Here is a 25,845-nt window from a genome sequence, read left to right on the forward strand (position 1 = left end):
CGGACTCCTCAGCCCTAATGGTATTTATTTAGCTATTTGCGAATACGCTCAGATAGTTTAAAAAGTTTTACATCCACGAAACTTCCTAGCAAGCTTTACCATTGTTTTAGCCTCTCTGAGTGCAAACTTTCTTGAAATTTGATTACAATTAGGAAGGAAACGTTTCGGTTCGCTTCGATTCGCCAAAATGCGACTTCAGTTCGATTCGCGGCCATTTCTTTCAAGTGGTCCGTATATTAAATGACGCAACCTTTCTGTTTAAACGTCGTCAATTGGAGTTGATTATAATTGAACGGAATTGCTGTATAAAACATTGTTTGAAGACGCAGTATTCGTAAGTAGTTTATTCGCTCGTTGTGAGACGAAAGTGTGTGTGGGTAGAGCACATGCCGGATGCGATGGCTATTTGACGAAATCAAACTATACATATTCATACAATAAAAACAGCTAAAAACAGTTCTAGAAAAAAAAATACAAGCTCTATAGAATTTAATTTAAGAGCGTTAAATAAATCACACACATTTAAATAGTATTTCTAATCGATTAATACTGAGTGATTTTTGAAAGTCTTAATGGGTGTCCGCTTGGAGGTAAATAGCAATATATTGAAAATGATATGGAATATTTAAAATTTCCATCTTAGTAGGGGTATACATATAGACAGAATGGAGTGGTTGGGTTTAGATTAAAGAGTAGCCCTTATTCACTTTAGCTTCCCAGCATCCGGCTTAATATTTACAAAACCGCAATCGAATTACATGTAAGCTCAAACGTTCGCACCGAGCAAACCCTTAACCCTATATTGACTTGAATAAATACCTACGCATTTATTCAGCACTAAATCGTCGTTAATAAGTCGCCATTAACCCTCCATTCGCTACTGCTTTCGGTTTGCCGCAATTCAACGAGTTTTGACGTCAAAAACGACGAAAAAATCGAGAAAACAGTCGACGTTTTCGCACTAATGGCGTCATTCTGAAGTCAACGTTTTTCGTTGTACGTATAATTGCACCGATTTACGAGCTCTCGTATAAACGGGAACGCTAAATCAAAGGCGGAGTTCTAAAGAGACTCTCTCTCTCTCTCTCGGTTGTCAGCTCTTATTTATTGTGGCTCGGATGCTGCGTAGTAATTATTTAGGAGGTAATCCTGCACGTAATAGGAAGTCGATTCATCTTCGGGCTACAAACTGTGGCACGTATCACCCGGGAAGGAGTTAATCTGCACTCGACGTCACCTGAAAACGGATGGATATTGATGACGTTCGAGAAGTTTGTTTGCCAAATGATAAAATGATAATATTATTGATAGCGAAACAAAGCCCACTTTATTCACACGAGCGTATTTAAAATTTACATAATTCGTACGGGGATATGCGTTTTGATGTTTCATGCACTGTTATTGCGCGGGTGCATACAAAGTGTGTTTTACTATTGAAACATTTCGCTTGCACACCGTATGTCGAGATACGTGAATCACGATGAATGGATATTGTTTTATGGGGAAGCTTGTATTATTCTCGGAAAATGACCGTAGTCAAATTAAATTACACATACATTTCCTAAATATATTATGTAATGTACTAGTATGAATTATACAAATATGACTGAAATGGAAGTTTACAAATGGTAACGGTAAATATGTAGTTATATAAGGCAAACCTCACCGGAGTTATTCCTAATTCGGAAAATTTTCTAGTAATCTGTTTTTCGGAACAACTGAAGAAATTATCTGACTCATATTATGTGATTTTTATATTTTGTAATTCAATTTAGTGTTTTATTTTGATTTTTTGTCAAAAATTATAGGAATATCCGTATCTCCGCCACTAATGTTCAGAGTGGTACGGGTCTTCGTCACCTGCCTAACTGTAGAAATATGGATAATCTTTTTTCAGAAATTTTAATACTTCAAATGCGACATAATGCTCACGAACAAAATGATTAGTCCCACTACTTATTGTAATGTAAATATTGCTATTTTTAAATTAAGCCCAGAAGTTAAAGCAAATAGGTTTTATTAGCATTTAATAGAAAAACGTGACGAGGATTGTGTCATTTTTACTTATTGAAGTTACGGTTCCACGACGAAGCTTTTACGAACAAAACGTCTAATAGCAAACCACAACAAAATTATTGGGCGCGCGACTAAATGATGACATGACATAATGCTCACGAACAAAATAATTACGTAACATATTGCTCACGTAAAAAATGACAACTTGACTTATTGTTCATACACAAAGCATTTATACATTAAAAAAGGATTTTTTTAACGAAACAAACGTACAATAATTCAATTAAACGTGTGTTGGCCAAGATCTATACACGTCCTTGAGATAACTAAATAAATTAATATTTATTTATTAACAGATTATTAAATAAATATTATTGTGAACATTAAGTTTTGTGTATGAACATGAGGTCACGTTATCATTTTGTCCGTGAACATTGTGTCAAGTAATCACTGTTATTCGTTATAAGACATTGTGGCGTTAGACGTTTTGTCCGGTTGACGGACTATTGGCCGAATGGATACTTGGCTCAAAGTAAATTTGGCCGAATGAAATTTTAATTGTTTAAATTAATCAAAAATATCAAATTTTAATGCAACGCAGGTGATATCTTAATAGTTTATCTGTTTTAAGTGGGTTTTGAGTAATTTCGATACACAATCAGCCAAATGTCCGTCGGCCTAAACGATGACAGTGCACATATATTGTAAATCCATTTTTGAATTTGAAATTTGTTGATGCTGGAAAAATATCTGTGCACTAAGCCATCGTAATGTTCGTTCGGCCAAGATTCCGTCGGTCTAACGTCTGTCGGATAAATGTCCATTCGGCCAAGCGTCCGTCGGCCAAATATCCGTTCGGCTAAGAGCCTCGCACATCTTGTCCGTAAACATTTCGTCGTGACACCAGTTCGTGCCCGTCTACCGTAAAAAAACATTTACCGCTATCGATGAAAATCGAGCACGAATTTATGCAACCATCCAATATAAAAAGAAAAACAAGAAAATTCGTACAATTTAAATAGGAATTTCCTTGTAAAATAAAAGTCCGAGGGAAATCTTTTTATTATTGTAGCATTCATATAAACACAATACAGAGCATTACGATAACAATAACAGTCTCTTGAAATAATACCAAACATTTTTACTGTGTTTTTAGAATGCCTACGCTGGGCCAGATCAATTTTGGGTTACGAGTTGTTCAATCGAGCGAGCCGTACCTTCGGTCGACCATTAATAATTTGGCAAAGTTCAAAACGTCAATGGTCCTATATTAGCTATTTCAATTTCCTACAATTTCCTCACTATTTGCAAAATTTAGAAATTACATTTTACTATAGTACACGTCGGTTATATTTGACCCTCATGTTTGCGAACCTCGGCTATCGCAGTCTCTGCAGTAATGGTGCGTAAATGACGCGACACTCTTCGCGTTCACTCTAACAAGACTAAATTAGCGTTTATGAAACAACAATTCGCTCGCGTTTCTTCTTTGTGTTCGAAATTCACGAGACGCCTTTGTGATCAAATTCGCGGTGCGACTCTGGAGGCGTTTGATTGCTCGACAAGAGATGCAGCTTCCTGTGCACACACGTTCGTTCTCAAACCACCGCCAAGTCAAAGCAGTCAAAACTTCGCGAGTCGAAAAGGTTAACAATGCACACCGTACGTAACGTCAAGAGTAATGACAGCTAATTAAACTTCCAGCTTTGATGTCATTTTGTTCTACTACTAAGTACATATTTATGTACAGTTCGCTTAATATACATGTATATACATATAATATCGCCATTCTGTCTGTCGGTGTGTCTGTCTGTCTGAGATAACGCTCGCCCTACTATAATAATCATTTCGATTCGACATACATATGTACGTCACAGCTAAAACAATGCCCAAACGTATATTCGAATACAATAACAAAAGAAAAAAACTTCAATATACATATACTAATTTCTACCAATGTTTCCTCTTGGCAGAGAATTTACCACCATCTATTGAAAATTTATTTAATTAATGAATTAATTAATTAATTTTTCTATTGGTGTTTTATCTTGTTTACATGTAGGTAGGTAGGTAGTTTCTACCATTTTTTTCATATTAAATAATTAAATATAAACATTAAATTTAATATATTTAAAAGGTATTTGAAAAAAATCGACCACGTGGGGATCAAACACAAAACTGACGACACGTTTCTTTTGATTTTTTTTATATATCTTAATTTTCCAACACCCATGCGAAGATATGTCATCGGGTACAATACTAGTATATATGTATATGTATAATATTTAATCCAATACTCTTTGGAATCAATATAATTCCGATTAAATACAATGATGGGTGCCTACCTAATTGTGCCATACAGTGATGGGTTCCTAATTATTAAAAAAATCATTTTACTATTTACATATGTATTTACCATGGTGCGGTTACGGTATTAGACTAGGAAAACTCAAACAACGATTAAGACCCACAGAGACATCTGTAGACAATTTTTGGCATCATTTATACAAATCAGCGAAAATCGAGATGCTGAATAGCTCACATTAGGACAAGGATGCCAATTTATTGGAACTGTTTCAATGAAATCAGATAAATTGGCAAACTCTGATAGGAAACGATCGATCTGGGAGTCACATATCCAAGGTCTGGCCAACACCGGGGATAGAACCCGTGACCACACAATTGAAAGCAATTATTTGCTTAAGATGAATGCTACTGCTAATTAAAATCTTAAAATCTGTTGATATGTACATATTATATAAATATGTACAATGTGTTTATTTCATACCACACACTACTGAGTATATATGTACATAGGTTCTTTGCGCAAAATCTACTATGCAATATAGGGAACAAGTTAGGCTTGTGAGGCAATTTTCGCTTTAGTTTTGTGCAATGTTTCAGCTTTGCATATTTTCATGACGCGTTCAATTTTAATAAACCGTCCGTGAAGAAATTTTATTATATTTAAAAAATATTTAGAAATGTGTTGTTTTTTAGGACAATTATGATTTCATATACCTAGTTCCCTAATTCGTAGTTCACTTACATTATTTATAATATAATTTAAAAAATATTCAAATATGACATTGAAATTTGTTGATTAAATTTTGAAATATGTAAATACTTTTAAGAAAGTTTAAAATTTAGAAATTCTCCCGATCCACTTCTTCTCCGCTATAAAATATAAAAATCTATGCATAGCCTTGTGTGTATGTATTATATATTTGAATCCCATTAAAACTTTGATTATTCATTTGAAAACTTACTATATAACTCTCAAATTTATTTTCAACTTGGCTTATTTATTCATTCAGCCGATTTCTTGTCTTTAAAGATTAACTGAGATTGTGTCCTTTGGATAGGCACAGCCAGAGGATGAGCGTGGAGGCTAAAACCTTATGATATTTTTGTCGTTAATTTTCAATAAAAAATAATGTACCGTTATAAAAATGTCCTTATCGTTAGTCTTCAAGAAAAACTTGGTGATTTTTAAATCATGCAAAAATCTTCATACGTACTAATAACATGAAAATATATTACCTTATAGAAGACTTTTAGGTTTTATATTCAAATTATTGCACCATCCCTACCCTGATGTGACACAAGCACCACATTTTACACCCACTCTAGCCATAGTTTTATTTGTATGAATGTATATGCACATATACATATTGTAATTAAGTACAAAAGGATCTGCGGCTTCTGTTTGACCGCGTTTAGTTTTGGTCCCGCTAACAATGCGTTTGCGGTCTATCCGGCGTGGCTTAAAACAGCCGACCATCAATTTATCGGCACTACTGTCTGTTCGTCCGTCTTTGTCCCGAGCTCTATTTCTGGGTCATGCGTGGCCGACTATTGAATTTAATCAATTAATAAACCCCCGAACCGCCATTGTTGCCGCGTCTCATTGTTGACGTTTCACCGGACGGGCCTCTAGGCACGGTAAGAAGTGCTACCGTTCAATGCATTGTCTTCGACACGTTAACCCTTTCGAGGACGACAGCCTCAAAAAGACCTCTATCCACGGCGTACTATTTGCACTACAATGCCACATAACCTTCATTCAAATATACAAACAAGCATACATAAATAATCTATAAACATATTGTATATATATACATATATAAAAATCAATGTTTGTCTGTCACGTATGCGTTCCTATACCATTCAACCGATTGCGATTAAACTTACAAGAGTTATTGTGTGCATGTCCGCGATGGTTTCTGTAAAAAAATCCCCGAAAACCGCGAACGGAAACGGGAAAAAACGGGAATGAGTGCTATTGCATGGCAAATAATTTCAAATCAGTTTGCAACCTACGTTGTTAGGGTAAAATAAACAAACATATGTATAATTGAAAAAGTGTTCGCCGGCTTCTTGAAATTCTGGAAGTGAAAAGATCACTCACCTCAAGGTAATTATCAAACTTGATTGTTGCCACTGTCTCTTCTTATTTCATCTCTGAAGAGACGTAAAAAATATGGTGGCGTTTAAGAGAAATTATTGAAGTAAAACTGTATGTATATAAAAGATATATGTAGTGTGAAAAATTTATAGGCGTTTAAACAATTAAAATCTGACCAAACGAGTGGGGTCAAACAAGCAAGGCTGCCAATGTGTGTGACGAACAATCGGCGTGATGAAATATTTTTTTATATCTACATACTAATGGTTTTACCCTGCTTCGCTCGGTATTTATAATATAAGCGGCTGTAACATGTCAAAACTATCCAATAGTAAACATTCATCTGATTTTTATTAAATGTTCCCAAAAAACCTTAAATACATACATAGTTACATACAAAGTCTCTTTCGAAATAAAATATTAGATGTATGATATATGTACGTATATTCCGATGTCCGTACTTCTGTACAATTCGGTATCGAGTATCGGGCATCGCTCAGAGCACGTTTGATGGTCACGCTTGGATCGTAAATAATATTTTATATGTGTTGCAATTCCTTTTCCCTAAAAATAAAACTCCTCGTTGAAATATCAACGGCCACAACGCTAGTATAATTTAATAATTAAATGGCGGCTAGTCATCGGAGCAATGGTAAAAAAATGGGATACTACTGTTAATTTCTTAGAAAAATCATGGTATTTTTTCTCTCTCGATGGACACTAATGGAACTGTATATTGTTATTTGCAATTGCACCGAACCTTAGCCAACGTCTACTAATAATATATGTAATTAGTAAACTGCGGATAGAGACCGTGCTTTTTCCAGGAATCGGGGCGGTTTGGCTCTATTTACAAAGCTAGAGTACAAAAAAAAAAGGTTGGGCGAACTTTCAACAAAGCATTTATAACAATTGAACAATAAGCGGCGCGCTGTGGGTCCGGCCACTAGTAATTAGTCTTCAGCGTTGACTCGTCAAACAACAATAGATCGCTCCATTAGTATACAAAGCAAGAGTGCAAAAAAGCATGGTTGACAATAATAATTGATAATAGTTACATTTGTACATATGATGTGTACATTTGTAAAATTCGATAGTCATCGGTTCCGAACTTTGCCAAATCAAATAAATTCAACAGCTTCCGATAGATGTCATCAATAACATTGTTGTCATTTTTTATTACTTTAAAATACGTATAATTAATTATCTAGTGAATTTTAAAATTCAAAAATATATATTTTACTGTATTATACTGCATTTATTTTGTTTGGTTTTTTTTTATTTTAATACGTTTATAATATACAAAATGGTGTTTATTTTGACAATTGGTTTTTTAATTTGACGTAGAAAGTTCTGTTTTGATTGTTTGAAGCCAAAAATATGTGAGTAATATTCTTATTTCATACCATAAAATGGCCATTTTATGGTAATTTATTTTTTTGAAACTGATAAATTTGTATATATGTATGTATGTACATAGTTGAAATTAATAGCAGCAAAATAGATCATTGGTTAGCGTTTAATGCTTTTGATTGTGCGGCCTCAGATTCTATCCCTGGCTTTGTTGCTAGCCAGACCTTGGATATGTGACTCCATGGTCGATCGTTTCCTTTCAGAATTTGCCAATTTATCTGATTTCATTAGAAACGATTCTAATATATTGGCAATCCTGTCCTGTTTCTCGCAAAATTTGAGTTTACAGCATATCATAAGTATGTAGTTGATATTTAAAAATCCTACAAAAATTTGTCTTAGCCAAACTCTCAAAATTGGAAGCACTACCACGTACATACATAGATAAAGTAAAATAATTGATTAGATACAAAAACGTCATAACGTATTTGAGGGTGCATGTGAACTTTTATTTTAATCATCAGTATACGGAATACATGCGTCATGATGACGTTGAAAATTTAATTCAACACGATACAAATCGATTTTCATTAAGCGAATCAATTATAGCGAACAATTTTAAAGCTTCGTATGTACATATTAATCAATATCAATAGTATCGTTGTGCAAACTGAACGGTGGGAGTTTACGCGTTATGGCATCGCAATACATATTGTCGTCGATTTAACCCTTTCACCACGTTCGCACATCCATACATACACACCGTCACACCAGCCCTCGTCCAATTTGAATAATTGACGATGCTTCTCCCTCGGCCATCCCGCAATTTTCAGGATTAACAAAGCGACCCATATGGTGCACGCTTCTTTCTCACCATTATTGCAGCACCGCCATTGTTCTAACGAATTGCATTCGGCGCGTGCCTCACTTGCACCCAACACATACACATATCACCTTTGTGTACGTGTATTGAAACCACAGATCATCATGGTTGTGTGGAAAAAAATCGACAATTAAAATGATGGCGTTCTCGACCCCAAACTGCCTCCGGTTCACATTAGAGCGGTTTACTGCCGAAATTAATTATATAATTCGGATTGGCGCGAATGATAAATTTTCGAATGCGGTTTTCTATTACAACCAACCGTTTCGGTAATAAACTGCGATGAAGCGTAAACATTGGCACACGGTCGGTTGCCCTGTTTAATATTTACGATCGGTTCTATATACATATATGTATGTAATGTGTGATTTTAAAGTTATATTTGCAACAATCGTAAAATCTAGAGCTCAATAGGGAAACGCTAATCCTCCATTTTGATAAAATTCGTACATTATATGTGGTTTTAGTTTATATGTATCTTGAATCTGATAATTCCTTCATAGATTGAACATATCGTTCGTAATTGGTACATCTGGGTATGAATATCTGTACGTTATACATTTTGAATGATATTACAATAGTTTATATTTACAAATGTGTGGAAGAGCTAAGAGATTTACCCTGATTTATTGACTTCTATGTATGTAGAATATCAAAACTGATCTAGAAAATCAGCCGTTTTAACTATGTAATGGGGCAAGATCGACACAATGACAATTACATAGATAGTCTTGTTGATATATGTACATAGTGGAGATAGGGAAGAGATTGAATTGTAATGGGCAGGTCGCGTGGCTAGAAGAATTGACGAAAGTTAGATGAAATTTAAAAAAGAGAAAGTTGAAAGAAGTGCTGGAATGGTACCCAAGATAATGTAAATGTGTAAAAGGAATGCCACAAGGAAGGGGTCTATATACCTCGTTCCATCAACTTTCAATATCTCGAGACTCTTTTCCCAACTTTTTCGTTGTATTTCATCGTCGAGTTTGTATATGTAACATGTTATGTATATTCAAAACACGTATACGAAAATGTTTTACATAGGAATATACTCATTTTACGAGATAAACATTAACTATTGAAAAAATATAGCAAGAATTCACTTTTAAACGTTTTTTTTTTATATTTTGAAGGTGTATTAATAACTTAAAATCTATGAATGATCATAATATGTCTCGTAAATTAAAGATATATCATAACATTTTTGTATACAATATACAACCTCCTATTGAAGCAGACAAAAGGTTGAGAAAACGAGTCTCAAGGTATTGCGAGTTGGTAGAACGAGGCGCACCGGCAAGGAAGATGTCTGGATGAAATCATAAAAATGTGTGGGGTGAAATGGATGAGAGTTGCGCAAGAATGAAAACGTGTTGAAGAGGCCTGCATCCAACAGTGAATGGTAAATGACTGTACATGATGATGATATATATGCATGTATGATATACGACGACTTCAGACGTCTTCGTGTACTTAGCGAAATTGTGATTTAGTTTAATATAAAACATACGAACTACATTTGACTCATCAATCAACGTTGAAATGATTCTATTATTTATGTTAAGATATACTTAACAGAATATAAAATACATTATTACACAGGTATAATATTAAAACTAATGAAAATCTCATTTTAATAGCTAAATTTCATTACAATACAAATTTAATATATATTTGTCATCTAAAATTGTTTGGGCTATTTATTTTTTATAAATAAAAATTTAAAATACCATTCTTTGAAAAAAATTAATTTACATATTCCTTGTACCAAATACGTCTGTGCTAAAAATAATTCTTTTATAAACCTGGCATTCATATTTTTACATTTTAAATTTTAATATTCTAAGGCTCATAATCCAAGCCCTAAAATAAAAATAAATGCTGATATAAATATAGTACATTTGATTATAAAACATTATACCGAAATTGATGTTCTGAACCGACCGTGAATATTGCGCATGAATGTTAATTTTTATTCTGTCTTTTTTATAAAATGAAAGTTGGAGTGCCGTTGAAACGTGAAATGGTAGTTTTTAATGCCATCCCGCATTCGCCAGCCGACACTCCTCTGAATGAATTAATTAAGACAAAGGACTTGACCCTATGCCGCCGCATTCGTGCTTAATAGGTTCATTTCAGGGGGGAAATGGCACTTTGTACTCCCCTCCTAATGCCACTGCTCACTCCCGTTCAAAATAATAAATTAAGGATTTTTCAGCACACTCACGCACATCTAAATGATTATATTATAGAATGGAAACTGTGTAATTCCGTCGTGTTTCCGCAACTCGGTTTGATCCAGACCGAACGAAAATGCTTAAATATGCGACACGATTAAAGTACTATTAACCGTTAAACCTTGCAAGAGCAAGTACAAGCGCTCTGGAGCTTTTGGAAGCTTTGGCAACCTTCCCTCGGGGTGGATTGTCTTCATAATACCCGATTATGGCCTGGCCTCGAAGTCACAGGATAAAACGGGATAAGGCCTGTAATAATAATTGGATGTTGTGTTGTATCTATTTGTCTGCAAGTCCTCGGTCGTTACTTCTCTCCGGCTAGGCTGAAACCCGCCAGTCATCACACCTTGCAATTACCAACAAAAGCTTTTATTCTGTTCTGGCGTTGCAGTCGCGCCAACTTTTTTTTTCATTGTTGACTGTGCATTCAATTTTTGCCCATTGAAAGCATCAAGAGCTCACTGATGAAAGCCCACGTGCCAACGTGTTCTTGTGCAGAACGCTCTAAGCGGAAGTCTTTTATTTGACGAAAGGTGTGAACGAAGTGCATTTACCTATTTTTAGATCAATTCTTGTTTTAAAATATAGTTCAAAACTGTTATTAATACTTTGTAGTGAGTAATTGATAAATTCTGAAATGTTGAAGTATAGACATACATAAAATTAACACTATTGAGTATTGATCAATTTTTATGTTACTTCAATTTTTTCATCTATTTTTAGTGCAATTCAAATAAATATTATAATATGAATACATTATTAACACGTTTATATTATATTTTGTATATTTATCATTAATCAAATATACAAAATGTGATAAATCAAACTTAAACTTTAAACAAATTATACACCATATCTCAAAGTTTGAACATGAAATGCTTCCATTGTGAGATATAAATGTTTATAAGTTACTATATGTATACATATGGCTTTAAATATGTATTATAAATTCATAACATATGTATTTAGTAAAAAAACAAAATCTTTTAATTAATTAACCTTTACATTTCAGTAAAACCACTGTCAGTTCGCATCCAGGGCCCTAAAAGATCTTTCTCTGCCAATAAATCAACTGAAATTATGTGTCAAACTGTTGGAGCGAGACCAAAGCCTTCGGTTTCATGGTGGAAAGGTTCAACACGTTTAAAATCTACAAGAGAATCTGTAATTGGACACTTTTTAATTAAATACTTATCTTTTTCGGGCAGTTAATTAACGCTAATTTTATTTTTACAGACATCTATTGATGGAAATGTGACCACTAGTATACTCAGCTTTACTCCTCAATTGGAAGATGCTGGAAAATACCTCTCCTGTAAAGCTATACAGACGAATCTTCAAGAGCCTGGACTTGAAGATGGATGGAAATTGGAAATTCATCGTAAGTATTAAATCTTATCTATTAAAATACATATTATATAAATATTCAAGCATGTAATTAATATTGAGTTTATATTTCAGATGTTCCTATTGTAAATTTGTTCCTCGGTTCAAGTCTCAACGCTGCCGGCATTATAGAAGGCACAGATGTCTATTTCGAATGTAACATCAAGGCTAATCCATGGGTTTATAAGATTCAATGGTTTCATGAAGTATGTGTTCTTGTTTTATTATACATACATATTTATGTCAGGATGGATATATTTAAATAATATTTCTTGATTGCAGGGAGAACTGTTGCAAAGCAGTCCTCAAGAAGGTGTTATAATATCTAATCAAAGTCTTGTGTTACAAAGCTTGAAGAAATCACGCAGTGGAATATATACTTGTTTGGCAACTAATGAAGAAGGCGAAGGAAGAAGCAACAAACTTCTTTTAGATGTTAAATGTATGTGTTTAATGTTCTAGAAAATCAACTGAAAATTATATTTAACGTCAATAAATAAATTAGCACAGCAAACAAACGAAAGAATGTATAATATATTTATTCATTAAAAATAATATATATTCACAATTTTATGTGTTCCACAGTTAGACCATATTGTCGAAAAGGTCAACAGGTCGTTTATAACATAGCCAGAAATGAAGAAGCCAAAATATCGTGTGAACTTCTTGCAAATCCACAAGTATTTATTATGATGTTTAACAACGTTATAACAATTAATTAATATTCAATCATCAAAATAACAAATTGATATTCCGTAATATTATAGGAATCCGTACGATTCATGTGGAAGTTCAACAATTCCGAATTGCTGTCCACAGTACTGCCGACTAGCAAAATCGTTGCTTACAACACCGGAAACAATATGATAACTAGAAACGATGGTGAATATCTTTATTTTTTACTCATAGTTAAAAACAGATTAAAAAATTGAGACGAGCTAAAAACTCAGCGACCGGAATCGTGGCCGCTGCCTCGAATCATATAATAGTTTTATTTTGCTAATATTGTTTTGTGTGAATATTTTTGAATAATCAGTTGAGCAGCTTTTGTTCCAGGTTATTCATACGCAACAAGCGTGGCCAGCTACACACCGAAGAACTCTTCTGATTACGGCACCCTCATGTGCATCGGAACAAACAGCGTTGGAACTCAATTCATGCCATGTGTATTTCATATCGTTCCAGCAGGTATGTTTAAGTGATCATTTTTTTAAATAAGATATTTTTATAAATTAATGAAAAATATTTTACATATTACCCATGTAATTTATAGGAAAACCTGATCCACTTTCAAATTGCACGGTTAATAACCAGACAACGGATGTACTGCAGATAAATTGTGTTGAAGGATTTGATGGAGGTTTGCCTCAAAGATTCATAGTACAGGTATGTTGAATTTAAAAATAAAATTAGAATTCAAGTTACATATGTATTAAAAAAACCAGAATGTAATGTTAATTACATTTTATATTATAACAATCACCTCTTAAATATGAATGTTTTTATTTTAATATGTTCAGGTCTACAACACACAAAATAACTTCTTAATGAAGAATGCTACTTTTGACACACCACAATTTGACTTTACACATTTGCCAAGTGATGCTTATTTCAATATTGACGTATACGCTTACAATAAGAAAGGTATGAGTGAAGTTTTCACCATGCAAACTCACACATTAAAGGAACCAGAGAAAAGAACTAGTAAGTTCATCTTGATTTATTTTGCTGACTGTTTAAAGTAAAACTCTTATTATTCATTAATTCTTATGTATATTAATGATAGAAACTTTGTTAATAGGTAGTGTCACAATGGCTCTTCAGCTAACTCCACTATTAGGGGCTTTATTAGGAGTGACTGCCCTTTTGGTGTTGTTAGCTATTGCATTAGTCTTCTTGGCTAGATGTAGAAGTCACAGAAGAATACCACAGAATAGTCAAAATACAACAAAACCATATGGAGAACATCAAGATGGCTCCAGTATGCCGCTAAATGCTACGGATACCGAAAGTGTAGATAGTTTAGGTATGACACAATATTTACAACATTAAATATATTATACATATTGTCACTGATAATATTCTATTACTGTTTAATATTAAAAGTATTTTTGAACTAAAATTTTATGCATGTTATACTAAATTGATTATGCATTATATTATAATTGATTATGCATTATAATTGATTATGCATTATAATTGATTATGCTTTACATTGTAAATATTATGCACTATATTAAAATGATTTATATTGCAGATAAAAGTCCAGATATATTGTTGGATGGAAAAATAGCTGATAAATCGTCAAACAAATTGGCAAAATACAAATCGACCAACGTTCCTACATCAAACGAAGAGATAGACAAGAAGTCAGCTCAAACTCCAAGAGTATACATGCCTCCAGAAAGTAGCAATGAAGTATTCAATGGACAATACGTTCAAATAGATCCGCTTAGGTACGGAGTACAACCTTTGCAATACTCCGGACAGAATCAACAATTCCGGCTGCCCAATGCCAGGCCAGTTTATCTACAGCAAAAGATAGAAGATGGTGATTCTTACGAAGGTGGCACCAGAAATGCCTACGATAGAGTTTACGAAGATATGCTCAAATATAGGAACTCTCCAGGACTGCAGAACCAAATGGTTTGTGGATTTTGAGCTAAAATTCCACTACATTGAATTGAAGTTCAATTTTAAGCGTAATTTTTTGGTTTTCAGATACCTGAAGATCCATCGCTCACTTGTCCGGAATTGTACATAAATTGCCACTCACCAGTACAAGCAGTTTATAATAATCCAGCTAATTTCACTTCACAAAGTAATAGTCAACCATCGAGTATAGTCAGCATGCCTCACAGCGGTAGTCAAATGGGTGTTAGTTGGTATCCAGGGAACAATCAGGGTCATTTGGTAAACTATGTTGTTGGATCGTCTTCAATGGGTTCCCGTACAGGTAATGAAAATTCATTGCTTTTTTGTCAAAATGATTTTCAGTCTACTATTATAATTTTTTTACTACCTTAGGTACACCACTTCCACCAACCACTTCCAGAGATAAAGACTATTTGATAATGTCGCCTAGTCAAAAAGCAACTATTATACCAAAAAATTTCACACAATCGGGAAATGCATACCATGGTTTCAATCATAGGATTAATAATCATTCATTCGACGGTACTACTTATGGCACTGTGCCATCGATGCCGACACATAGAACTCACGGTAAGTTGTAATATGTACATTGTCAATCAAATCCAAAACATAGTGTAAAAACAAAGTATAAATACCAATTATTTATTACAGTATTATCACCCACATCAATGCCAAATACATTACCTATTAAGTATGAGAAGAACTCCCCGGAAGAAACATTACGATCTTTACACATCAGGCTTGACCAACCCAATAATGAGCATAAAGCTTCAAATCGCCCAGTCAATAAAATTAAGGGTAAATTTTATATTTAAATAAAATATGCTCAATAATTATAGAATAGATGTTTAAAACATATACATATAAATATATTATTTTCAATTTGCAGAATCCTCAACAGCAATGTGTGAGATGGTTACAGACTTCACATCACCACGGGATACTGTCAGTGAAAACAAAGTGCTAGAAACAAATCATTGACTTATTAAATGAATTAACCTTTCTAAATCATCAGGGTGTTAAATAATAATTAATTTAAATGAATACCATTAAAATTTAACAACCGTATTATTAATAATATATAACATTTCACGTTAATAAACATATAATAACTTTGATCGTATTAAAATAATTAACGTGACTATTTTTTATTAAGCTAACGCGTTATTTCATGAAATGTATCTTCTCATGAAAGCATTTTATTGTAAGTATTAATTAAACAACTACTTTTTAATAATTGACTGTAACAATCGATGACAATATATCATTTTGTTGTGTTGTAAAACTTTAAACGTTTTAGTTTAGACCAGTATTAAATTGTCTAATATTTAAACACTTTGATTACTGGTGAATTTCTTAAAAACGATTTCCACTAACTACGAGCTGCTAACACTATGGTGACTTTTAATTAATACGAATATGTTGTGATGTTTGTATAAATTTTATATTGAATATAGTTGAATTGTATTTACAACAAGTATAGATTATTTTTATTTTCATACGTTGAATATTTATCGGTATCCAGTCACAGTTTTAAATTATAATTTGATTTAAATCATCCGTATACATTCTTCTTCTAAAAATAGGTATGTATTCAAGAAAAACCAAGTTTTCATTATAAAAGAGTGATCAGTGTTTATATACTTGTATGAGGATAAGTGTATAAAAAGAAATATATATATATATAAATAAAATAATACAAATTTATAAAATAAGTGATGAGTGCCATGCACATAGGAATAAAGACTGATTTTTATACGAAGATGTGTACATATATACGATATTTTTAAAAAAAATTGTCAAAATATATCGAATGACCATTGAATTATTTATAGAACTTTATTTCAATGCTAAATTGTATGAATTTTTGTGGTCACCATAAATTATCCCTTATATTTTTAACCTTATTATATGCTTGTGAATATTTGACCATTTGTAAGTAAATTATATGTTTTATTTGAATTTGAAAAAAAGACAAATATTTAATCAAGAAATAATGTTATTCTTATGTTTTCAATTACAATATAATACTTTTCATATATGAATCTACATACATACATATATAGAATATTGATAAACACGAAAAAAATCTTAAACTAATGAAAATGTTGTATTTCTCATATTTAAGTCAAGTTATTGTGTTTTATTCAATGAAAGAAGTATTATTAGTTAATAAATGTTTACTTTTAAAAACTTTATGGATGATAAAACGAATTAAAAACTCTATCCTTTACATTAATGCCGCATATTTATTTTTGTATAAGTCATCCCATCTTAATAAATTGGAAGTGATATACATATATTGTAATTAACATTGTATATATTTATATATTGTATATGTATTATATAATTTGAATTATAAATGTCATTGTTAATCTATTGAACAAAATTTATTATCTTGATACAAATGTATATTTGACTGTAAAATTGAAAATAAATCATTTTTTTTTCTTAAAAGGAGAAATATTTTTGAAACGCATAAATACCCAATCATCACAATTTCACATAGATTTTGGATCTGGATGCAAGGAGTTCCAAATGATACATGTGGATTAGATCAAACTGCCTTTATTTTAGATCTGTTCGTCAGGCCTGCCAAAGTACAACTGCCCTAAGCACAGTTAGATAGTTCCCAAATCTCTGCCCATACACATTCTGCACTATGCACTATGCACGCTCGCTTACCACACGCTCTGCACGTTCAAAAATCTTTCCTACATATATATTTATGTAAAAATACCATATTTGGATCAATTATCAAAATTCATAATACCAAAGTGTACACCATTATAATACAAACTAGTGTTGTACCCAATGAAATATCATCGCATGGGTGTTGGCATATTAAGTTATTAAAAAAATAAATAAAAGAAATGTGTCGACACTGTGTTTGATCCGCACGCGGTTGAATCGCTTTCAAATACCTTTTGAATATATTTAATTTAATATCTATATTAATTGTTTGATATAAAAAAATGGCAAAAACTATCTACCAATCTACACATAAACAATGTAAAACACCAATAGAAAAATCAATTAATTAAATAAATGTTCAATGGATGGCGCTAAATGCTCAGAGACTTAGCGTCGTCTATTAGTCTAGAGGAAACATTGGTAGTGTAACGTACGCCGCGGATTAAGCGAATAGAATCCCAGAGACCGTGTGACCGTTCAAATATTATCTGTAACCAGTGGCGGACTGGCCATACAAGCGAACATGCCCGATGGCATGTGGGCCCCACTATCTGTTAGAAAATATGGGCCCTCAGTAAAGTTAAATAACTTTTTAATTATTTCACGTGTGTAAAAATTTATAGGATATTGCACTTTGGGACCTAAAGTTTGGGCATTTCAACAAAACAAATTTTTTACGATATACACAAACAACTAATACCTGCTTTAACAGTCCAAGGATCGGTTAACTTTTTTTATTAGGCTCGAAATGTAAGTTTCAACATTTGCATGGGCCCTTTTGCCGGGCCTATTTCCAACCTCAAGATTATGCATACCTATGTAATAACTACCTAATGAAATAAAAATGGGAATAAACAAATTTCCGTGAATAATATAAACTGAATTGCTTAAAACAATTTTGATAGGACGATTCATCATCAACCAGCGATTTAAATTTACTTCATACTTTCAAAATAACATTTGATTATGCTTCGACGATATAGTAAGATTTAAATACACAATTTTAAACAGTTTCCGAATATAAAATCTATTCCTAATCTAGACACATCCATGTATATAGAAATATAGGATAGGGGCCCCCTCCCCAAAATCCCGATTTTCGATTAACATTAATTGAAAATATTATGCATTTTTTTCAGGGACGTAATTTGGGGGGGAGGCATATGGGGGCACTCGCCCCCCTAAATTAAGGAAAAGTGTGAATATTATGAATTCAATTACTAATGAGATACTATGGATCTACATTTATTTCTTATGTATGTTACTTTTGGGTAACTAATAAAATAATCGCTGCTATGTGTTTTGAAAAAAAAAAGATTTTATTATTTCGAAACAAGTATATTTTGGTTTTTAAGTGGTATGCCTTGGGTAAAATTCTTAGAAATTGTTCATCCTATAGAGCGAATCGTGAGAAAGGTCCCCTTTACTTTATTTTGTCTCAAAAACAGATGTGTAACGTTTATTTTTCCGAAAGTTCGTATATTAACGTGATCAGTGATCGATTCTGGTTCAAATTTTCGCATGATCACAAAACTTTATCTATTGTTATTACGTACATATGTACATAGATAAAGTGAAAAGATATTCGGTAGAAATTAAGATAGTTTTTTAGTGACTCAGTTAGATGGTCGATTTTTGTTGATCATGTGTAGATTATTGGAAAAAAATTTTCGCCTGCGGCGCTTTTTTCGCTTTCTACATAATATTTTTTTATAATTATTTTTTTAAAAATAAGCTTATTTTTTTCATATTTTATAACTCAATAAGGTTTATGCAAAGAATATTTTCCATTTTTATTCCAATATAAAAAAGATTTTTTGAAAAAAAATTCAATTTGACCAATCTTTGCCTGCCCCCCCAAGAAAAAGCTGAAATGACGTCCCTGAGTGTTTTCTACCGAAAGTAAAAGCCGCTTTTATGCCGCATTCTTTTATGATACATTTTATTTACCTAGGACAAGAGTTAGAACGAAATATACAATGTAATTTATGGATCTATTTTGCTTTTGCCATTTTTCTTGTACCTAAATTTGTTTATTCCCATTTTTGAAAAGAAAATTTTGTTATATGGGGGGGGGGAGACAAATTTGTTTAACCTTGGGGGGCCCCCTTTGACTCCTGGCATGCACTAATTTCAGTCCCAGTCCGCCACTGTCTGTAACGGATATCTATTAACGGATTAACTAAATGCATACCGTGCGACTGGTATAAGTGGGTTTTAAGGATTAGCGACAAGCTAAGTGCATGAAACAATGATTGCACTTCTCATATCGTGGGAATACATATCCGAATACGTGACTATACAGTAGGTAAACAGATTAGACGTCCTGAGAGATCTACCCCTTATAAGGCGGTACGTAAGCGATCTCAGGTCATTCTGGACTTAGCAGTGACACTGCGTGTATCTCCTTAATCATCAATAAATGCTGTGATACGACTGTTGGCCTTTTACTTGGATCCTCCACCCACCCCGACGCAACAGTAGCAAACAGTATATGTATATAAAAAACTTTTTTGCTTTTCTATTACTGAAAAAACGATTAAAAGAAATAGTTAAAATTCATATACACTCATTTTGTTTAAATATAATACACCCCCCCCCCCTCCCTAGAAAGTCATTTCTTACTGGTCAAAAAATTTGCCCCCCTGGGAAAAACTGAAATGACGCCCCTGCTGATGATGATATGATGTATGAATATAGAGACTCCAAATAAGCGATAGAACACTTCAGATGCAGAGTTAACAGATGTTTTAATGATTAAATCGTGACGAAATCATTATTATAATTAGTACCAATGTCATAATCTAATTTTAATATCACCTTGAAGGCATCAATTCCAGTACGCATTGCGATAGTTTAAATATTTCATACGCAATTCAAATTAAGACTAACTAGCGATCGTTTAACGAACTTTAAACGGACAGACTGTAATATTGAGCAAGTCACCCAAAACGGTATACAAATTGACTCGCAACATTCGCCATCACATCGACAGATTCAAACTACTAAAATTTTTACAATATTCACTTCATAAACTCTTCACGTATCGAGTACAAACTTTTTTGCACAATATTCTGAGTCATCGTTTGATTCGTGGGCTCGCTTCTGATTATATGTATATTTTACTGTATGAAGTCTGAAAATGTGAAATAAATATGAACATTGTTGATTTATAGTACACCTGTTGGACGACATAATGGTTCTAATGGTTCAGGGTGCTCATGACTTAATGACGGTGTGTTCAGAACGTCAATACCGTACCGATGGTGACGTTGACCGAACCTTGGTCCCAATTTGCACCAAATGCACCCATTCGTTTGCAATTCAAATGCACCCTGATTACGCATGCCACTTATTTTAAAGTATCTCTATTTGTCTATACTATAAACACAAAGAATTTCTATGGAAAAATATTGCTTTTGAAGTGCGTTTGTTTTTATCACCTTGCGTATACCATTATATTTAAGCGCCTGGTAATATATTATGTTCAAAATACATAAACATTTTTGAAAATGTCAGTTACAAAAAGAAAAATCGTCACACTTCATATACTATCCACTACCAAATTATAGCTAAGATCAAATGAGCAAACATATCAGTTTAGGTGCCTTAATTCTGTCAGTATATTAAACATTCCCAACTAGCAGTGTTGGTGGTCTTAAAGCCTCTCAAAATCATGGATTTAACTCATTGTGACGGCCTCGCTTCCACATACAAGAAATTAGAAAATATAGGTATACGATAATTATCCAAATGAAAAAATATATAAACAAAAAATTCTGCATTAAGTTACTCGGTGTATGTACATACATATATGTCACAGTCCAAGTGTTCGTTCTGTTTCATTCATGAACATTCTAGTTTGTTCATACACGAACTATGGGTTTTAGTTTAAGTTCTTAAAATCAAAAGCTATGTATTTTCAAATAGATTCCCACCAGATGTCGCATGAAACTTTTGAGATGTTTAAACGTATTCGAAACCGCATTACAACGTTGCTATAATTCCCGCTTCCGCTAATAGTAAAAATATTGCAACCCAGGGTAAGCATACATACATACATATATATGTATGCAGAATGGGACAAAATATTGAGAATACTTAAACTCATGCCTAATAGTTTGTGGATGAACTACATAATTCATTTGTCAATTTGTTATTTCATGTGCACTATAACTGGCCATATTGGTTCATGCATGAACAAACTATGTACACTCGGACTGTAACATATGTATATAGTTTTGGTTAAGATTGGTCCTTTTATTTATTTTCAGCATAAATAATTCATATTATTTTATTTTCTCTTGATCTTCAATGCTCTGGATTGAATTAATACATTCTTGACTTCTCTCAATGGTATACAGAGTATGATACAGTTTCACTGGCTTAGATACCTGGGCAGTCCATAAAATGTGAGACATTTTCAATCAGACCTAATCTCTATACGTTCCCTTTGAAAACAGTCTGATAAATGATTTATGTACATACCTACTCATATTCCAATAAAAACTATAATTTACTCTACAAACTCGCATGTTATTCCTTTATTAGAACTAAAATTATATTTCAGGTGAAAGTTGGCGTTAAGGCTTTATAAGACATACTCTTCGGGCGAAAACACACTGAGTGGTATGGGACGTCACGTGTCTATGGTTTGTTCACCAAACAGTGGGGTGTTCACCAAACCAAATTCGGGTGTACTTGCACGTGCAGAATGCATATGTTTGGGAGATCGCACGTGTATGCATATCCATATGAAACCGACAAGTTTCTCCTACATTTTTTAAAATATGGGATTCACCGTTATCGATCACTGGATAAATACAAGGATAAAGTATCACTGAAAACACTCCAGGGGTGATTTTTTGGACTGTGTGTATGGCTTAGGGTGATACGTTTTTTTAGCATGTTTAAACGCATCTCTAAAAAACACGTACCACGTACCACTCAGTGTGTTTTCGCCCTACACACAGAGAGGTAGGAGGCAACTATTTTTTTAGAGAGTTTTAATTATGCAAAAAAAAAACACTGCTAGGTCATATCTGTACCGTCGCATCCCTTCGCAAACCTCACCCCCTGGAGAGTTTTTGGTGATTTTTTTTATCTTTGTATTGGCAAAGGTCTGACAGTGATTGATAACGGTTATTCCCATATTTGAAGAAATGTGGGATAAACTTAAGATCGTACGAATTAAAAATGACACGAAGATACACCTATCACAGCTGGAGTCCACCTACGCGTACCATGCTGCACTTTTTAATGTGTTCTCTCACTATTATTGGTGCCTGCTTTATATTCCAATTGTACTGTATCCAAAATTGAATTTAGCCAAATAAATCGGTATGCTAAGTCAGAGTGTCCCTTATTTATTCAGCGTTCAACCTAAAAGTCGTGTTATTTGTTTATTTATAGATCCTTAATCTCAATCGTGCTTGTGGTGAACGAGACCATTAATGACATATACGGCATAATTTCGAACGAAGGCCCCTAATTGTCATTCATCCGGTGACAGCCAGACGGACACTGTTTCGTCACGTCGACTACTATTTCTATACGCATTTTGGCCAAGATCAAACGACGCGTGTGCTCTTTGACTGCTGGCGCGATTCGTCGGAATGATGTGGAAGAAGGATTCCCAAAGGTCGCAAATGCCGGCAATTTACATGCAAAAGCGCAACATCTCGATTTGTTTATTCGAGGCTGAAGTATGAGTGCTCTGTATGATTTTTAGCGACCTTTACTTATGCAAAATCCGGTCTTCTTCGGGTCAGTGTTTCGTGAGAAAAAATCCGCAATGTCGTATGAGGGAATCCTTCGCGATGCACGGTTTGAAAATTATAAAATTAGGAAATTTAAGTTACGAATCACGCGGCACCCTTGAATTGCTCTTACACAAATTTCTCAACTCATTACAATTGCTATTGTGAAGAGGTATGATATGAATACTCGGTACGACTGACGTAAGTAATTCCAAATTCGTAGATAAATTTACTAGGGTAATTTATGGATTTCTATTGTACCATACAATATGATTTGGATCATGTCGAAAACACTACGGATCTATTAAAAAAAAGAATATATGTAAATTTTATCATATTATTGCGTGAATTCTTTGGAATGTTATAAATAACTAGTTTTATGCACGTTGAAATTTCAACGCGTGCTTTCGGATTGACACATGATTTAAAATAAAGTTACAATATGAATAGTAATAATTAATCGGACTGCAGTAGTACGTGTCGATGATCAATTCACTGATGAGATTCCTATAGAACGGGGCGTCAGGCAAGGATGCATCCTATCACCTACTCTTTTTTACACCTACACCGAATCCATCTTCCACGATGCTCTCCAAGAGGCGGAGGGCATCAAGGTGGGCGGCGAGACGATCACCAATATAAGATATGCTGATGACACGGCACTAGTCGCTGAAAATTTAGCAGACCTGCAAAGATCTCTAGACCGTGTACATCAAGAAAGCAATCGAAGAGGTCTGCGCATAAATCTAAAGAAGACAAAATTTATGATAGTAGATAGAATGCAAACAGACACCGGGAATCTAACCTTGGATGGAGAGGTGATAGAAAGAGTAAAAAGATTCAAATACCTGGGTACCTGGCTGAATGAAGAGATGGACCCAGATGAAGATCTAAGAATCCGCATCGAGATGGCTAGAAAAGCATTTGTAAAAATGAAGGCGGCGCTTACAAACAAGCATCTCAATCTTCATACGCGGTTGAGATTCGCGAAGAGCTACGTCTGGACAGTATTACTACACGGATGTGAGACGTGGACTCTGAAAACCAAGATGATCAGCCGCATTGAAGCTTTTGAGATGTGGGTCTATAGGCGTATGCTGAAGATTCCGTGGACCAAAAAGATATCAAACGAAGCTGTCCTCGGCATGATGGGGAGAGGCAGGGAACTTGTTTCTGTTATCAAGCGGAGAAAGATGGAGTACCTCGGACACATGATACGGGGTCCAAAATACGAATTTCTCCGTTTGATAACCATGGGGAAAATAGAAGGAAAAAAATGGATTGGCAGGAAAAAGTTATCTTGGCTTCGAAACATGCGCATGTGGACCGATATGAGCGCCGAAGAGCGGTTCCGAGCCGCTGAAGACCGATGCGGATATATTCAAATAATCGACGAGGTGGTCGCCAACGTCCGGATGCGGACAAGGCATTAACAAGAAGAAGAATTAATCGGAATCGGAACCAATTAATTTATGCAATAAAAAATAATAATAAAATTATAAAACCCGAGGTTGAAATCGGATGATATGAAAAGTATGTATTTTTACATCGCGTGACGTAAGCAAAAATGTATGCTTAATTTACAAAGCCCAATACCCACAATTATGTATAAACAAACCCCAGTCATTGACCTCGCAACTTTGAATATTATAAATTACATACATATATATTAAATTTTGTCAGCTGTCGTGGTGTACTGGTTTAAAGCCCAGTCAAGTAACCGAGCGGTCCAGGTTTGATCTGCGGTCGGTCCGAGACAACGAATTAATTTTATTTTTCAAATATCGTTTAAATGTAATTAATTTTAATTAAAAAATATATATTTAATTATATAATATGAAAACAAAAAAATGGTTCAAAACCTCGCTAAATAAAAATATTATTATTACGTATTTTTATATGGCGGGAACGAAAAACTTCAATTAATTTTTTAAAAAAGAGGACCATTTGAATATTCGACGATGGTTTCAAGAAGTATCTGAACTCAGGTATACCTATAATAGGATAGCTGTGTTCGCGTGAGGGTTCGCCGGTTCGACTCCGAATGAGAACTTATACAAAGTTTAGGCTTTTTATCGATTCATTCATTATGTTCGGCTAGCGTTAGGAGGCGGCGAACACTTTTTCAATTATTCAATTGTTTGTTTATTTTATCCTAACAACGTAAGCTGCGAACTGATTTGAAATTATTTGCCATGCAATGTCAGTCATTCCCGTTTTTCCGTTTACGTTCCCATTTTTGGGGGATTTTTTTTATAGAAACCATCGCGAACATGCACACAATAACTCTTGTAAGTTTCATCGCAATCGGTGGAATGGTATAGGAACGCATACGTGACAGACAAACAGACAAATTTGTATATATATGTAGTATAATATTTTATATATAGTATAATATATAATATTATTTTATAGATAGTATAATATATGTAGATTTACATATTGTTAATTTTC

At 33.7% G+C, this 25,845-nt stretch overlaps 2 protein-coding genes across 2 annotated transcripts in view; both read left to right on the top strand.

Annotated features, from left to right (window-relative positions):
- The window catches only part of LOC143909109 (neural cell adhesion molecule 2-like), a 67,364-nt gene extending 53,336 nt beyond the window's left edge, over positions 1 to 14,028 (top strand). The window contains exons 7-15 of the mRNA XM_077427011.1: positions 11,910 to 12,061; positions 12,134 to 12,278; positions 12,359 to 12,489; positions 12,566 to 12,725; positions 12,869 to 12,963; positions 13,051 to 13,165; positions 13,328 to 13,471; positions 13,557 to 13,669; positions 13,804 to 14,028. Of these exons, the coding sequence (XP_077283137.1) occupies positions 11,910 to 12,061; positions 12,134 to 12,278; positions 12,359 to 12,489; positions 12,566 to 12,725; positions 12,869 to 12,963; positions 13,051 to 13,165; positions 13,328 to 13,471; positions 13,557 to 13,669; positions 13,804 to 14,028 (1,280 nt within the window). The remainder of the gene's footprint in view (positions 1 to 11,909; positions 12,062 to 12,133; positions 12,279 to 12,358; positions 12,490 to 12,565; positions 12,726 to 12,868; positions 12,964 to 13,050; positions 13,166 to 13,327; positions 13,472 to 13,556; positions 13,670 to 13,803) is intronic.
- A 62-nt stretch (positions 14,029 to 14,090) lies between these two features.
- On the top strand, positions 14,091 to 16,417 carry LOC143909438 (uncharacterized). Its single transcript, XM_077427430.1, has 6 exons — positions 14,091 to 14,309; positions 14,541 to 14,929; positions 15,005 to 15,239; positions 15,311 to 15,508; positions 15,590 to 15,736; positions 15,828 to 16,417. The coding sequence occupies exons 1-6, from the start codon at positions 14,096 to 14,098 to the stop codon at positions 15,917 to 15,919; spliced, it is 1,275 nt and encodes a 424-aa protein (XP_077283556.1). The 5' UTR covers positions 14,091 to 14,095; the 3' UTR covers positions 15,920 to 16,417.
- Positions 16,418 to 25,845: the final 9,428 nt, after the last annotated feature.

The sequence above is a fragment of the Arctopsyche grandis genome, chromosome 3, assembly GCF_051622035.1.
Source record: "Arctopsyche grandis isolate Sample6627 chromosome 3, ASM5162203v2, whole genome shotgun sequence".
Taxonomy (NCBI): Eukaryota; Metazoa; Arthropoda; class Insecta; order Trichoptera; family Hydropsychidae; genus Arctopsyche; species Arctopsyche grandis.

Coding starts and splice junctions, on each gene's coding strand:
- LOC143909438 (XM_077427430.1), top strand. CDS start 14,096: ATGGCTCTTCAGCTAACTCCACTATTAGGGGCTTTATTAGGAGTGACT. Junction 14,310..14,540: donor CGAAAGTGTAGATAGTTTAG/GTATGACACAAT, acceptor TTTATATTGCAG/ATAAAAGTCCAGATATATTG. Junction 15,737..15,827: donor CCCAGTCAATAAAATTAAGG/GTAAATTTTATA, acceptor TTCAATTTGCAG/AATCCTCAACAGCAATGTGT.